Raw genomic sequence first — 16,884 nt, 5'->3', positions numbered from 1 at the left:
AATCTCAAATTTTCTCTGTACGCTCCGCGCCAACCAAGGTGGCGCTCCGCTTAGATAGTAAACTCCGCCCCCCCACAAGAAAGAACAGCCCCCCATGCCCCCCACTCAAAAAATCCTAGCTACGCCACTGTGCGTGTAATTTTTTGTAAAATAAATTTGCAAAAAGAGTACACCATCATTCTGATAAAGTGAAGGTGAGAGGGGCACTCTGACTGCATCAATAGTCTCCATCTGGAAGGGGGCATCCAAGATGAAATGGCCTGGAGTAGCCTGGTAAAAAGTAGTTTGCATCACCACCTACTCCCCAAAGACGTAAATCCCAGCTCATTGCTCGAAATTGCAAATATATGCCCGGCAAACCATGAATACATGATTTATTGGAAATAAATTTTACTCCAAACTTTCACGAAAAGTAGCACCAGATTGCACCGAGGACCTCCATATTTTGAGAAATTTTCCCAAAGGGGAGGGGGGCACCCACTCCCCTTAGACCCCTCCCCCAGGACGACGATTAGGCATTTCCCATCTGGGCCCCCCCTTCGGCGAATTCCTGGATCCGCCACTGATTTGGTGCACCAGTTTTGAAAGCTCTGAGATTTTAAACTGATAAACTACTATGGTGTAAAGAAGTGCTAGGCCTAGCTAGATACATCTTTGAACGTGTAACTTACTGTATACTAGGTCTAAGCAGTTCAACCATTTTGCATGTCAGATAGATTATTCCGTCACTCCATCCCTCCTCCCTTCCTCCACGTTACACATAGGACACCTAACTTATGCCTGGCATACCTTTATTGTAATTTGCAGCAATGTTGGGCTAGATTAGTTAAGGTCAAGTTGAGTTTACTTAACCGAACACTAAGGCTAAGTAGTACGGCTAAAGTATGCTCCGCCTTGACACAAATTTCGCGAAATTGGTTCGCCTACGTTATACCTACTACTAGGTTAGATCTAGTACTTCATTACGGTGCCAGTTTATTGCGATACCAGCGGTCAAAACAAGGATCGGATCTGTCATAAATACTACTACGGTGATAAACTAGTTATTCAGTACTTGGCTAACAAATATTCAATCAACAGCCATCCTTTCTCACACCCTTACTCTCTCCAACTCCTTAGAAAACTCACCAAAGTTATGTGGCCAAATTCTTTTCACTGTACTGTGGAACGCAAGAAGGGACATTACAGACAAATTCCAAACAAATTCTTAGGCCACCTCAGCTTGTGTTAAATATGATAATCTTCAACAACAAATTATTCGTCAATTTACTTGTCAAATTATGAATTGTCCTTCCTTAGCTGCAGTATACCTTTTGAATAAATAAATCTCGTTGTTTCGTTAACGTTTAGAAATGGTAACTTGTACTACACAAATACAGTTAAAACTATGGTTGAAATGATAGCATCGTTTTGCATTTAGGCCCCCTTATAACCAAGGAAAACATATGAGTGAGAACATCAGCCAACATTTGAGCCCCTCCCCAAAACTGTCTACAGGCATATACAGTAACAAGTGCCCCGTTCAGATATCCTGGTATTTTTTCCAGTTCCTCATAGTTTAAAGATCTGCTTCATTGGCTCCAATTATAGCACGCTATAGCTAGGAAAGTTTTGTGATTACGTAATCGACCTGCCATGATTAGCTTGCATAGCTTCTTAACACCATTAGGCTCTTTGTGTAAACACTGTGTGGAATATAATAATAATAAGAAGAAAATATTTATAGAGCGCTTTATGCAAAGGCCTCAAAGCGCTTAAACAAGTACACAAATATGCAAGTCAAATCACTGTAAATTTTGGAATAAATGTGTTTTTAAGAGACGCTTAAAACAGTCAACCGATGGTGCATTGCGAATTGAAGATGGTAGATTGTTCCAGAGGTGAGGTGCAGCAGAGATGAAGGCTTTTTCTCCATAAAACTTTGTGTTTGGGGTATGGATGGTGGCAAGAAGACACTTTGTAGACGAGCGAAGTTGGCGTTGAGGATGATACTGAGGAATTAAATTTGTAATGTAACCAGGGGCAAGGGAGTGTTGTGATTTGTACGTTAAGAGGAGGAGCTTATAAATTGACCGTTGTTTTACTGGAAGCCAATGGAGTGATTGAAGCACTGGAGACATGTGATCATGACGCGATGAACATGATATTAACCGGGCAGCAGAATTCTGAACAGTTTGAAGTTTTTTCAGTGTAGAGTCAGGAAGGCCAAATAAAAGGGAGTTACAGTAGTCAAGCCTGGGCATTATCAAGGAACATACAAGTTTTGTAGTTATATCGTTGGTTAAAAACTTCCGTATCCGGCTGATCTTCCGTACGGCATTGTATGATGATTTACAAAGAGCATTGACCTGTTGTTTCATGCTTAGATGGGGATCCAGTACAACTCCTAGACTTTGACGTGCATGGACGGAGTGATGGTAGTCTGATCAATTTTGACTGAAATAGATTTGATTGTTGTGGATTTAAATTGCGAGGTAGCATGGAGGATTTCAGTCTTTGAGTCATTGATAAAAAGATTGTTTGATATAGCCAATGATTTTACATCTGCAATACAGTTTTGGATTTTTTGAATAGCATCGGAACAATGATCAGGATGGAAAGATGTGAATAACTGAATGTCATCAGTATAAATAACAGTTTGCATATTAGCTGAAATGATTAAATCATGCAATGGAGCTACATACAAGGTGTAAAGTAACGGCCCCAGAACTGAGCCTTGTGGGACTCCAGTTGCAAGCGTAACTTCCTTTGACAGATTTTGATCCACAATAACACATTGGGTACGGTTTGCTAAGTATGATTTCATCCAATACAATGGAACTCCATCAACACCATATCTTTCATGCAAACGTGTTAAAAGTGTTTGGTGATTAATTGTGTCGAAGGCGGATGAGAAATCCAACAGGACTAGTAAAGCATCTTTATGCTCATCAAGGGCACAGAGAAGGCTATTCTGCACATAAAGTTGAGCAGTTTCTGTGCTGTAATTTGCTCGATATGCAGATTGCATTTTCGCATAGAGATCATTGTTTGAAAGATAATCTTGAAACTGTTTGCAAACAATACGTTCGATTAGCTTGGATAGATAAGGGAGGTTTGATATAGGTCTGTAGTTTGCAAGATTATTAGCATCAAGCTTGGGTTTTTTAATATGAGGAATTATCACCGCTTGCTTCAGTGAGCATGGTAACTGACCTGAAGTTAAAGAAAGATTAACAATTTTCGTGATGACTGGTAGTAAGTCTGAAATACACTCCTTGAAGACATATGTTGGCAAAGGATCCAAAAAACAAGAGGTAATTGGTGACGAGTTAATAACTTCTAAAACATCTTGTTCACTCACTTCTTTGAAAACAGTAAAAACTGACTTTGATTTACATTGTTCCATCGGAATATTACCAGTCCCATAGTCAGGATAAGCATGTTGGAGAGAATTTACTTTTTGTTGAAAGAAATCAACAAATCGATTGGCAAGGTTCTCAGCGACATTTTTTGGGAGGGTATTATCCACTTCCGGTGAAGTTAGCTTATTTACAATACGAAACATATCCTTCTGGTTTGCGGAGGTAATCTGTTGACGAAAATAACAGGACTTTGCGGAGTTTAGCAAATCTTTGTAATGTTTACATTGAGTCATGTACAGCTGTTTGTGGACAATGAGACCGGAGTGTTATGTTCATGTCTACAGTGTAGTTAGTCATACAGCGTTCACGCAAAGACCCTCATACATAAAAATAAAAAAAACATGTGGCAGGCGTTGCAGACTAATTGGTAAAAAGAGTTCGTTTTACGACCAAGTAAGGTCGATTACGTAATCTTAAGAAACTTTTCCATGATAGCGTGGTATACTTGGGGTCTATACAGCAATTACCCACTATTTTATATCTTTCATTTGAACTTGTTTGTCAGTGGAGATTTGAGATGATTATTTAACTTACCCTTTGATTGAATTTATCGTTACAAATTATACAATGAAGCAATGATGACTACGCCAAATATCAAAATATCCTGTCCGCTGCAAAGGACTTATTGCAGTTATGCGTATACTGCTAACGTCGAAGCAACTTCATGCTATAGTTTACAGTTTGCAAGATCATTGGCGTAAAACGAGATTTAGTATCGTTATACGCCTTAAGTGAGATAATGTAAATGTATCATAGATAGCCAAAAGACTACAAAACAACAGTATCTTAAAGTTTACACCATTAAACCATACTCCCTGACTTAACTAACACACTGAAAAAAGTGACATTTGCAAATTTATACCGCAACTTTCCCCAAATTTGTAAACACGGAATCTGTCAATTAAATGAGGTATGTGGTTGTGAAAGGTTGTGTTGCATTCTTCTGGTAAATTACTATAATTATAATTATGAAGAAAGACATGATTTTTGTTTACACTAACTTTTTTACCTATTCTGGAAGGTGAAGGTGGGGGTGAAGGATAGGGGCAGGGAACGTAAGATGTACCAGGTACTTATATTAATGTTATGTATTTCTATATTGTACGCTATTATGTACGTATAGATCACAGTTACGCCTTGAATTTTGTAAAAGGTGGCTGTATCCCGTATACTTGCTTCAAAGATAAACTACAGACTGTAATATGTAATCTATATAATAGGTGTATATAGGCCTACTAAAAGTCGTGATCATGATTGTAATAGCGACTTGGCGTTTACAGTTGATTTGGCTTCATCCGGAGTATGGACCACGTGAGTCCAATATTCTTTGGTCGGTATACTTGAAAAAAATCTTATACAAACATCAACTGAGGAAAATACATATTTTAATAGAAACCTACTTCCGATCACGCTCTAATAACTATAAATGAATAAGTGAAACAAACGTATCACACACACACACAAAAAACACCGTATTGATAAATTCCAGGAAGATTTATTTCCATTTATTTTTGGTCATTTTTTGGTCATGATCGAAGTAATAAAGTATATCTATATAAAAAAAATGAATATAAATTTCATGAAGCCTATAGTTAAACACATTGATGCAAATACTATTCAATAAATAATAATAATAATAATAATAATGTTAATAAACCCATAAAGGCGTATATAATGGTGTCCTGCTATGTAAAGGTTATGTCTAGTTTTTAAGTATCATCTAGAAAGTCATTCATCTTGCGGCTCCTTTATGCCACGTTCCCAATTCTGTTGTGCTAATTCCTGCATGCGTTTATTCTGTGGATAAGAAAATATGAAGACGATTTCATATTATGCTACTGTTAGTTTAGTAGACTCCGTAAGAGACTATAAGCACAACATACAGTTCCTTTTCTAAGTTTGTTTAAAACTCAAGAAACTTCAAGAATAACAACTTTTAACATCAAGGCTAGATAAATCAAATAAAACAGAACATAACCAAAACGATTATAGGCCTACATGCAGACACGACAAGGTGTATGTATGTATTTGTATGTATTTTAGATCCTTCTGTAAGCAGGAACTCGCGAAGAAGCCATCATTGGCTTATCAAAGCCGCAAGCTGACCGAATTAGTTAGTCTCTTATATTCATATTTAACGTCCATGATTATGTGGTGTGTATATTAGTTATGTATAGCGATATGTGACCGTTCGGAGTGAAAGCTCCAAACATGAAATGACTAACACTGAAACTAGATGTACGGCATAAAATTATAGATTATTTTCTACAGATGGAAGCAGGAAAAGGCTCCAAAGCAAACAGTAACGAAGAGACTAAGGAGAGAGAGAAACGTTTGACCTTTGACATATTTCGGAAGCGGCTATATAAAGGTCATAACGTAAAGTATGTTTAAAGTGAAATGACATTGTATGTTTGTGGTCGTAATCTGATTGTTTCTTCATGAACTATACCTATTGTATAGAAATAGTATCGCTGCATTAAACTTTTGATATGCTACTGTATATACTTGATATTAATTGTGTCAAAAGTAGGTGTGATAACTTGCATACATTATGGACAAATTAATTAGGATTCGTTGTATTTTACAGGCCCCGTTATTTACGTATAGGTGTTAATAATTACTTTAGAAAAGTCCCATTCTGCCCATTCTGGAATTGATATTCTTGGCGGATAAACTTTAGTCTGTAAATAAAGCAAATATGAAGAGGAAGTATAGTATTATGAATATGTAATAATCCCATAACAATATGCTATTGATTAAAGGTTGATAGTGAAAAGGCGCAAAAGCTTCCGGTTTTCTTTTGCATTTGAATTAAAACTAATATGAAATGTTTCCAGCTATAATGGAACAAAATTGTTTGAAGATAAGGGAACGATTAGGTAATCACCGATTATTTGTTTTAGGTTTAACTTAAAGCAGGTAAAAATCTAATTTTAAATATAAAGGTTATTTATTAGGTTGGCCTTGATTGCCATATAGCCGTAGAAAATTTATGAATAAATGAGTTTAAGGAGGGGTTTCAGAACATTCACTTAAGGGGCTACCACCCTCATATATACCGGGTGCCGACATTTCAACACGATATCAGTAAATATTTACACTTTAGAAACAGCCCAAACGGCAACCGGTTTTACGTATTAATTTATAGGTTAATATTGTTGTTGTTCACACGGGGTTACATAAGTTTCCCGGGATGGGGGGGGGGGGGGGCTTGTATGTTAAATAAATAAGATGGTGAAAAAAGTGAAATGATTTATTACAAACATTTTCACAACGCTCACAACCAAGCTTCTCTCCTCCTTGACTCGAACCGGCACCCATACGCCTACACCTTAATTAATTTAAATTAACAATTCGTAGCCAAGAATTAATCATTTGGTCAAACGAATTAAAACATATTTCATGAATGGCATGCACTATTATAATAGTCCTTCGTTAGAACTGCGCTTTCTATACTAATAAGAAATAATTACCGAGTTATAAAAACGCTTGGCCTTTTCTTTCTCCCAATCAATCTCGAATTCAAAGTCATCATCGAAACAGACAACGAAATCAGAGGAGCTAGTCGACCCCCCAGACGACCCGACAGAGGACCCAAATACGTCACTGTCTGGTGAATCAGCTCTACAGGGATCGGGGACAGGGATAGGGATCGGGGATGTGACAGGTGCGGAGACGGAGAGACTAGCTAAGACTGCGGGTTTGGCTTTGTCTTCGCCGCGAGGTGATGACGGTAGCGACCGTTCTCCCGTCTTCTTTCGTCGGTGTCTTGATTTCGTCGGTGTCTGTGGGTTCTTTTGTTGTTGTTTTTTTGGGGGGGAGGGGAGAAAGAAAAATGATGAAGAAATAATAGAGATCATTTTCTGAGCTTGTCAATTGGTAGTTTTATTAGATGCATATAGTTTAAACCATCAAGGGCGTAGGAACCGGGGGGGCTGGGGGGCGCCAGCCCCCCAGTGAAAAATGTGGAGGGGCGGAAGTATCATTCCGCTCCCCCCTGTTCGCAAGTCAGAAAACCCCTTTTTCATTCCCAAATGAGAAAAAAATCTCATTTGGAGCACCAAATTGCATCTAAGGCCAGGTGAAAATACAAAATTAAGTTTACAAAATGGAGTGGGTGTTGAAGTGTGCTATATTGCACCAAATTGCATCTGAGGCCACCTGGAAATGCAAAAAATTCCAATGGGAGGGGGACACCCCCTCCCCTTAGACCCCTCCCCCAGGCCGGCCATCAGTCTTCAGCCCCCTACTCAAAAGTACCTTCCTACGCCACTGTAAACCATATTTTAAAAAGAAGATATACGGTTCATCAACACTCAGTACATAGAAACATGGTCTCTTGCCAAATATGTGCAAAATGGTTAAACAAAATCGGAAAAAAACTTGAAGGAAGACAGAGAGAGAGGGGGAAGGAAGGAAGGAGGAGGAGGTGGAGAGAGTGAGAAAGAGAGGGAGGGAAGAAAACTTCTTCACAAATAGATTCTACTGCAAAAAGCCTATATAGGTAAAGATATAATTTTGATCAGTGGAAAAAAGAAAAGAACTTGAACAGACCTTCAGGCCGATTAGTGCGAAGGATTGATTATGTTGATCTAATGAATGATTTTGTATCAAAATAACTTCAAATGCTGGTTACTTGTGAATACTGTTACTCATTGAGTTTGTTTACTTCTTGAGTGAAGGTTTTAGTTTAATTTTATTTTAAAAATTTTTTAAAAAAAAACATGAATAACCATGATCTGAATTGAGCTAACAAATGACCTTAAGTCAACTCAAGTTGTCAATGGAAGATAATAACATTTCTGTTTTACGAAACGAAATGCAATATTTTGATAATGACGTCATGTTAATTTATACACTAACCACTGACAAATAATGATATACATGTCAGACAAATAGATCAACTCAAAGGAGGTTTTCTTCCAAGGCCTACATTAGTTGATATTTCGATACAACCTGATGACACATTGTCTCACTATCAGAGAGCTGCAGTTTACAGTTCTGCTATGATTCTGTAGATATTTTATGATTGTTTTTTAAGGTTATACAGGTTGTTATATAGTTGTAAAATGGATCCGTTAAAGGTTCAATTATTCATTGTTCGGAGTCAGCGTCTACGTCGGTTGCAGAGTTGTCGTTTTGGGAAATCATGGTGTTGCTGGGAAGTTTGAAACATTTTGTCCGGACAAACATACATTTTGTTGGGAAAAAATGTTAGCATCCCCAGTCGTTAAATCAAGTTACTGACGCATATGGTTTAACCTCAAAGAACATTTATCCATGCAGGCAAACATATGACTAGGGTAAATATACAATTTTCTTCAGGTTCAGAAACCGCTGTGAGAATAAATAATATAAATACAAATAATATAATTTCGACTAAAAATAGTTTTAACTAAAGCGACGCCGACAACACCAACTAGTACTATTACTGCAACAAAAGTGACGAAAGATGGAGATATGACTAAACCAATGAAATTATACCTTTTTCTTTACATCCATTCTTCTTAATTTCCGATGGTCCTCGCAACGTCAACAGCCACCCGTTTTTAATTTAAACCAGTTGTGTACCCGGCCTGGCGCGTACGTTAGACGCACAGACATAATAAGCATGTGTTGTTTGAAAAGAAGTATGCGTATAACCCTTGCACAAAGCGCGCGTTGAAACTGCACGCAAATTCCGCGAACGCGTAATGTCGAAATCGTGACCAGAGAGCCTATCGGTGCTATACAAAATCTTGATAGTGACCAGTGATACGCGATACTGTAAAATGACAAACCATTACCCAGACGTCTGACTGTGTCTATATATGTCGTCGCGTTGTTCGTACGTAGTGTCTACCGTTGTCATTCAAAGTATGAAGTATAAAGACACAAACATTATGGAAGGAAAAATGGAATAAATTTAAACGTAAGATACTTCAAAAAATAATATAACATATTAAACTTTGTCAAAGGGGGGGGGGGGTGTTTCTCATCCCGTAAACTCCTTCCCTAGGCTACAACAATCGTCTCTAGATGATTGCCATGACGACGAAGGTGAATATTGGTGTCACCAAGAAAGAAACGTTTGAATAACAGGCTGTTTATATATACAATATGTTGAGTATACGTCATTTTTTAGGTAGCGTATACACGTCGACATAAATGGTCATGGATATAGTATCGATGCACATGGTTATGAGATAGAACCTCGTTCGGCAGGTGTATTAGTGTTCAATATTTAAGGATACTTTTAATCCATACTGTATAATAACGTTTCAGATTTATTACCTATATTAAAGAAACGATATTAGCTGGTCTTTTTTTCATTGTGGCGTGGGGAAGGGCCTAGTAAAGGCTGAGTGAGTGTAACCCTATATGTGAACATTTCAAAAGGTGTTATTCGTAGGTTCGTATATGTAACGGTTACAAATATACCACAAAGGCACATCAGTGTTATTAATGCACGAAGGCAACGTAAACCCATGTATTATATATGATTGTCAGACATGCGCACTATACAGCCATACATAAACAAAGATCTAAGGAAAACGATATTTCCTTTCGTATCGGATATCCATACTTAAAAGTGTAGAGTTGGGCATTGAGAGAGAGAAGACTACCATTTTGTCCTATGTGTAATGTCATACAGTTCCACCAGATGATAAGCCTTTCAAAATGATTCCCATTCATTTTATGCTCATATTTTCTCAATTCTGAACTCGGCATTTCCCCAATGATTATCAATCCGTTTAACAAGAGACACCGTAATAATAACAATGAACTGAGGTCATTTCAACCACAGTATAAACAGTTAGCACTTTATTTAGGCCTAAATTATACAAAACTTTGTACCGTTTACCAGAGTCCGTTCCAATACACGCGTGTGAAGATAAAACTTATCCTTTTCGTTGTTCGTCTCACTTTACTCGTCAATTGAAACTAATCCTTGTCTTTGTGAACTGAAAATGTATTTCTCAATTGTAACGAAAAACAAAGGAACTTCCAGCAATTAATGGAGCTATACTTGAAACTGAGGGCGGGCTCTGGGTCCAGCCCCATGCACAGTGTATATTAATGGCACCCGGCCGGGCCTATCCTTCGGCTAGATATAACATTTCCATAGTAATGATTTCTTCTCTATATCCGACAGCACTGTCGACCTATCGTATTATCTAGCAGTCTATAGCGATCCGGTTGAACTCCCACCGTCATGATCCCCGACAATTTCTTGATTTCTTGATGTTCTCGACTTTTGCACTGCTATCCCGGCCGACGCTGCGAAAATGGCTGCCGATCCCAAGATAGAATAAATACCGGGCACCTCAGCCAGAAATATAAACTGGAACGCGAACGCAAAGAAAATATTTAATGTTAACGTAACTGTGACGCGAACTGCTTTCTCGATTTCCAAAGCCTTAATAAGGAGAAATTGCTGAGTGGTGTTTAATATTCCAATGAGTACAAGGTATATACGCACCTTGCCGCATTGTGGTATACTCCAGACACCGATGAAAGAATTGAGTGGAATTCCAACAACAGCACCTATTAACGCATAATGAAAGAGATTTGTAATGGAACGTACATTTCTTTGTGATAAAATTCTAGACAGTACGAAACTAGCTCCAGTTACTATCGCACCAGCAAAGGCAAATAGAGTGCCTACAAAATGGCCACCGTCTTTACTACCCGCAGGGTTTCTATGAAATATAAATGGTGGTTGTGAGATAAGGAGAACACCGATTAAGCTCATCACTGACAGTAAAACTTCAATTTTTGTGAATTTTTCTTTCAGTAATATCCGTGAAATCAGACCAGCGAAAATCGGCATACTGTTGAATACCGCAATCACGCTCCCCATATCGGCATAACTGTAGGCAATTACTATAAAAATTGTACTTGTGGTTGCAAAGAGAGCACGAATTATCAGAAGTTGGTATTCGTTCTGTGTATCGTACTTCAAGTATCTTCCATCCTCCATGAGTAGCAAGGTTGGAATCGAACACATCAATAAAATGGTCATCCTTATACTGACCAATTGAAGAGCACTCATTTCGTCTATGACCAGTTTCACGAACAAATCAGTCGTAGTGACGAGAAGAGCACAGATTAACGCGTACAACAAGCCACGCTTGCGATGCACGTGTTGAAAGAAGGACGACATCGTGTACGGCATAACATGCATAGGCCTACATAAGCTACAGGCAGATAATACTTTAGCTAAAGAAAGTAGAAAAGCATAACGAATTGAAATCGTTATCATATAGATATATATATATGTATATATACATTCTTTGCTATAGATTAGTTCGGCGTCTGAATATAAAACGTGTAACACATAAGATATGAACGATCACCAATTGAGCTGCTCTGCGAGATGACTATGAATTTAGCGTCCAGGTGCAAACAATAATGCTTGTTTTATTTGTTGACCAAACTTCCAAAGTTCAAAGAGTTAATATATTGTGTTCATAGACAAATCTTCACAATAGTAGGCTACGTCGTCGAATAGTAATTAGTCACAGTTTTTCCTCTACCCGTGAGGCCATTCTTCCGGTAGAGAAAACCAAGTGTCATATTTATAGTTGCCAAAACAATAGTCATCACCATTTGAGAACGTGTAACACTATTTTTTTATATTTTTTTTTATGATTGTTAGTCTAAATCCATATGTTCTTTGATAACCAAGATCAGTCTTATGTGATTTGTATCAGCAAACTGTATGTACGGTTAGAAACGCGTATACGTAACGTCTACGTATCCTAGGTAGCAATGTAAACACACACACTCTTGTGAATCACAGCATGGAGGTAAAACTGTTTCAACTCCATGATCACAGTAACTTGAACGGTGGGAGTCATGCATGTGACCTGCACTGTCTAAGCACGCTGTTCGCTCCATATAAAATTATAAATAGAAGCCTGCATATCGCAACAGCTGACAACAGTACGCTTTGCAGCTATTTGAAAGTTTTAATTTTTTTTTTTTTTTTTACCACGCTTGGTATCTTTATTGGTAACATTCTTGTGCCAATTTGAATATATTTGAATACAATAAGGTCAAAAACCTTTTACAAATAATGATAAGTACATACAAAAACAATGATGCATCGTAATTTAACTGAACAGTATAGTGCAATTACTAAATGATTCTTTTAAGTGCTCGTAAGAAATAAAAGCAAATTGCCTCTTTGCTTGAGTTCTTTCTCAAGTTTAATAGCAAAATTTAACTTATATGAAAAATCTCTACATCTCACTTTCGTGTTTGTAATTTTTTTTTAACTGAAGATGAAGTAGGCTACTTGAGATGAAAAATTAAGAAATTATATGGGTGGTTCATAGAATAATTAAAAAAAAAATTGAAAGTTGCTCGCGCCATCTTTATAGGCCTAAACTCAAAACAATGACTCGCGCAAATGGTGCCTGTATCCGTATACTAGTAACGAAATCCTAATCTTATCGTCAAAATATCTATCATTTTTCAGAAAGACTTGATGCACAAGATTAACTCGATCGAGTTTTGTGATAAAAGATATACTAGTTGAAATATATTATTATGCTGGTTTAGACTTCAACGTGCGTTAAAAAGGCATTGAAGACTCGCCCCAAACCGCGTGCTGCGCTCTGAAAAGGTTAACTTTCCGTTGCTTGCAAGTGAAGTTTTCTGCTTTTCGCTACAAAATGCAGACAGCATTGAAACGTGATACCTTGTTATCTTTGGCTGGACCTGAGATGTCCATCGCTGTATTGTTTATACACTGTGCTGTGGGTATTGACCGCAGCTGTATATACTGACTGTGCACTAGTGTCTAATTACCGACGGTAGCAAGCAATGTGCGTATTTTGTGGGATCGATGGTGGTGTCTAACACTTCTGTTACACCTCATTCGAAACTAGGTCAGATTACCGGCATTAGACGTTTCTTTTTGCGCGAGTCGTCATACCAATTTGCCCCAACGTTTCTTCAGACATCAACGTAAGATTATACATCAACGTGGTAAAACAGCAGTAACAACGTTAGTTCGGGCAATTAAAAAACTTATTGTAAGCCACAAAATAATGTTCGCGTTCCATACAGTACACTGTTGTCAATACTTACAAGTAGTATCTTCTTCTGTTATATTATCTTGTTTGCATTTTGCAAATTAATATCCAAGTTTTCTGAGATATCTTCGGTTATGCATGGTGACTCACGTGTGCATACTTAAAATTGTCATGAATTACAATTTATCACTTTATAAACTTTAAAAAGCATTTACCACAAACATTTATTCTTTATCATCATTTGCTTTGAATTATGTTACAAGGAATCCGTCGTGTTGCATCTTATAGGCTTTTTCATTGACAGTTTCATATCAGTAATCCACATAAAGAGGCCTACTGGACAAACAGCAAGAGCAGACTGTCACCTCATTCTACTTTCCTATCCTAGCAATTGGATATAGGCTAGGTCTATATATAGTCACTACTGTAGCTCCAAAACAACGATAACTTGATAGTTACACTAGTATAATTCACTACTAGTTAACTTGTAGCTAGGCTAGGCAAGCCATGTGCTATCGCCCGTCTGTGTCACTGCCAGTAAAATGCCAACGGACAGTCGCAGTTTATAGCGGTAATGATGGTAATCTAATACTGATCGATGAAAACTTCGGTTACATCCTATGAGTTGTATATTTGTTCTATTAAAAGCCGCATTTCAATTTCTTGGAACCTTGCAAACGCCGTTACACCTGCAGTATACTTCCGTATATGTACTGTTACATCCCGTGCAGCAGTACGGATCGAGCAGTAAGGAAAGGATATAAATTGATGCTGTGATGTAAAAACGTCTGGCGTTCCATACATTATGCATGTGAACGCGAAAACGGCAAATCTTGGGACGACGTTAACGTTGTACGTAACGATGTTAACTTGATCTGGGTGTGATGAGAAGTATGGACAAACCATCGGGGTAAAAACAAGAAGAAAATAAACACTGCGAAAATGTGGCAACTACTTTAAATTAAACAACTTTACTCTCGGACTCCGGGCTGATATTGAGTATAGTAACACCATTGATGTTAGTCTCTGATATCAAAACATGGCATGTTGATTTAAATTTTGGAAATTTTGATATTCAATTCGAATAGGCTGATATTTTGCATATGATATATTGATAGTTTTCTTGAAGTTTTGAAAAGAAAAATCGGACTTCGTTCCGTGTAGTTAATTTCGATATAACACGTACCGAATCATGCACGATGTGTATATGTATACGCCCGAAAGGTTGAAAAAAATGTCGAGAAATCGAAATCGTGTTGCTTTTGAAGTTGATATAATCTGTTGGTAACGGTATAAGAGTATACTCGAAGAAATCTATGAGATTTTAATAAAAGTAAAACTGCTGTCTACAAAACATAGCAGTTATCATTTCTAGTAGATCATTCACATCGATCGGTCTACCTGCCAACTGCTCAGTTTAGTCGTCTCGAAGAATATAATATACTTCGCCAAACCTATACAGATTTATAAATAAGTAGGCTTTATATATACAAAGTGGCTATTCTTACGACTAGTTGTAAGAATAATTTCCGACTACGCATGCGCAGTTGCTATTTTCATGACCAGGAGTACTATTTTTACGACGAGGAGTAACAATAATTTCCGGTTAGGGTTAGGGTAAGGGTTAGGATTGAGGTTTAGGGTTATGTTTAGGGTTAAGATTACCCCTACTACATACGCAGTTGCTTTATTTACTTTACTGCGCTTGAATTTGCCTTTGTCGTAAGAATAGTTTATAAATAATTGTTACTATTAGTCGTAAGAATAGCCACGGCTTTATATATAAGTCTCACGAATAACTGTTTTACGAATAAAAACAGTGCGATTTATAGAACAAATTTAATTCGAATAGATGATATAATTCCGTACAGTACTCACACGTATGAAGTGACACATCTGATTACAGCAGCAATATTGATGACGTCATTGATCGACTACCTTTACACTTTGTCCGCCTAGTTAGAAGCCACCACTCAATCTGCAAATGGAATATCATATTTAACCCTGCCACCACCATGAGAAGCCAACTGTGCATATATATTGTTCCATTTGAAAAATGAGCGTCTAAAGCTCTGCAAGTTATAAGTATTCACATTTTCTTACTAGGTAACCCCAATTTCCCCTTTAATAATCTTTGCGACCCTCCAGTGACGTACCTTGTGGTTATGGGGAAGGATCTACAGGTATGGGAGGTATCCTCTTTCGAGAGTTTTTGTTGTTGGTGATTACAGGAGACACAAACACAAGCATCATGATTAGCTTATATGAAAGAGATCCGTGTGAAAAAACAATTCCTTCAAACAGAAAAAGATAATCATGTTCCGTTTAGGTGATATTCCACTTATAAAAGTCCTGTCTGTGATTCTTTTGTAATTTGTGATGTCATCGTGCCACTAGGCAACCGAAATCATTTATTTATCTTTGGTTTCCTTCAATATCTTCAAGATAGAATGGTAACAGAATTGATACTGAAAACCAACACCATTATGAGGTCAGAGCATGCAAAGAGTTTCGATATTTTAGAATGATTCAGCATTTGCAATATCTATATCTCCATTACATGAAACGAACATTGTAATAAGTAAAGAAGAATACTAAAAAAACTGAAGCATAAGTAGCTCGATTACGTCCCATTTAGACTTGCTCAAGTCTTCAGCTTTGTGTGTGAATGAACATTAAATCTGCGATACATCCCTAATGGAATAATTTCCCTAGCTGTTTCGGGAAACTGTCTATGACACTGGTCACATAAGCCAATAATAATGTTTTTTTTTTTTTTTTGTGTGTCTCATTTGTGGGTGCGAACTTGTAAAATATTGTTATATTTTATAACCTTTTTTTGGAAATAATTTATTTTCAACAGTTTTCCACTATTTTCCTCCAACTATCGACAGTAGACCTATTCTTTCGAATATTTTAGCCACCCTCCTAAAAAAGAGGTCGCGACCCACAATTTGTCTAGTAGGACTGTAGGCTATACAGAACCCACCATAATATCGTTTTTGTTAGATCAAGGAAATACCTGCGTGGTAAATCTAACCAAAATTCAGCCAGTTGACATAAGTTCGTAATGCTAATACCACGTTATACTGTTCTCCTGTATCACTCGTATTAGCAGTACAAATAGTTCATAACCTTTATAACGCTAGAACAACACATACTGCTCACGAAAGCACAATAGAGAGAGCAAATTGTCACAACTGGGTGCGAGATTTCGATGCATATTTTTTTAGAGTGTGTTCTTCGGCTTGTTCTGCTTTCAGGAACCTGAGTTAGGTGATATACACAAACTTACATGAAACCACGTTTTACGAATATAAAACTGATGGCGACCTTTACATAATGCATTGAAATACATCACAGGCAAGACCCACTTCAAAAGGTCAATGAACTAACGACTTGGAGCAAGTTTGAGGGCGCACCTCTATTTATTTATTTTTCTCAATCGGAAG

The 16,884-nt window shown here is 37.4% G+C and overlaps 1 protein-coding gene across 3 annotated transcripts; it reads right to left on the bottom strand.

Annotated features, from left to right (window-relative positions):
• Positions 1–4,885: 4,885 nt before the first annotated feature.
• LOC139981470 (uncharacterized) lies at positions 4,886–12,121 on the bottom strand. Of its 3 annotated transcripts, XM_071993878.1 has the most exons (4): positions 8,892–9,262; positions 6,881–7,201; positions 6,029–6,088; positions 4,886–5,201 (listed from the first exon to the last, which is right to left on the bottom strand). In XM_071993878.1, the coding sequence occupies exons 1-4, from the start codon at positions 8,907–8,909 to the stop codon at positions 5,133–5,135; spliced, it is 468 nt and encodes a 155-aa protein (XP_071849979.1). In that variant the 5' UTR covers positions 8,910–9,262; the 3' UTR covers positions 4,886–5,132. The 3 variants fall into 3 exon arrangements, 1 of the variants encoding a protein (XP_071849979.1); XR_011797853.1 differs by lacking the exon at positions 6,029–6,088 and having other exon boundaries at positions 8,892–12,121; XR_011797852.1 differs by lacking the exon at positions 4,886–5,201 and having other exon boundaries at positions 8,892–12,121.
• Between the last annotated feature and the right edge of the window lie 4,763 nt (positions 12,122–16,884).

This window comes from Apostichopus japonicus, chromosome 15, assembly GCF_037975245.1.
Source record: "Apostichopus japonicus isolate 1M-3 chromosome 15, ASM3797524v1, whole genome shotgun sequence".
Lineage (NCBI taxonomy): Eukaryota > Metazoa > Echinodermata > Holothuroidea > Aspidochirotida > Stichopodidae > Apostichopus > Apostichopus japonicus.
The sequence above is the reverse complement of the archived record's forward strand: the minus strand, read 5'-3'. Positions and strand labels throughout refer to the sequence as shown.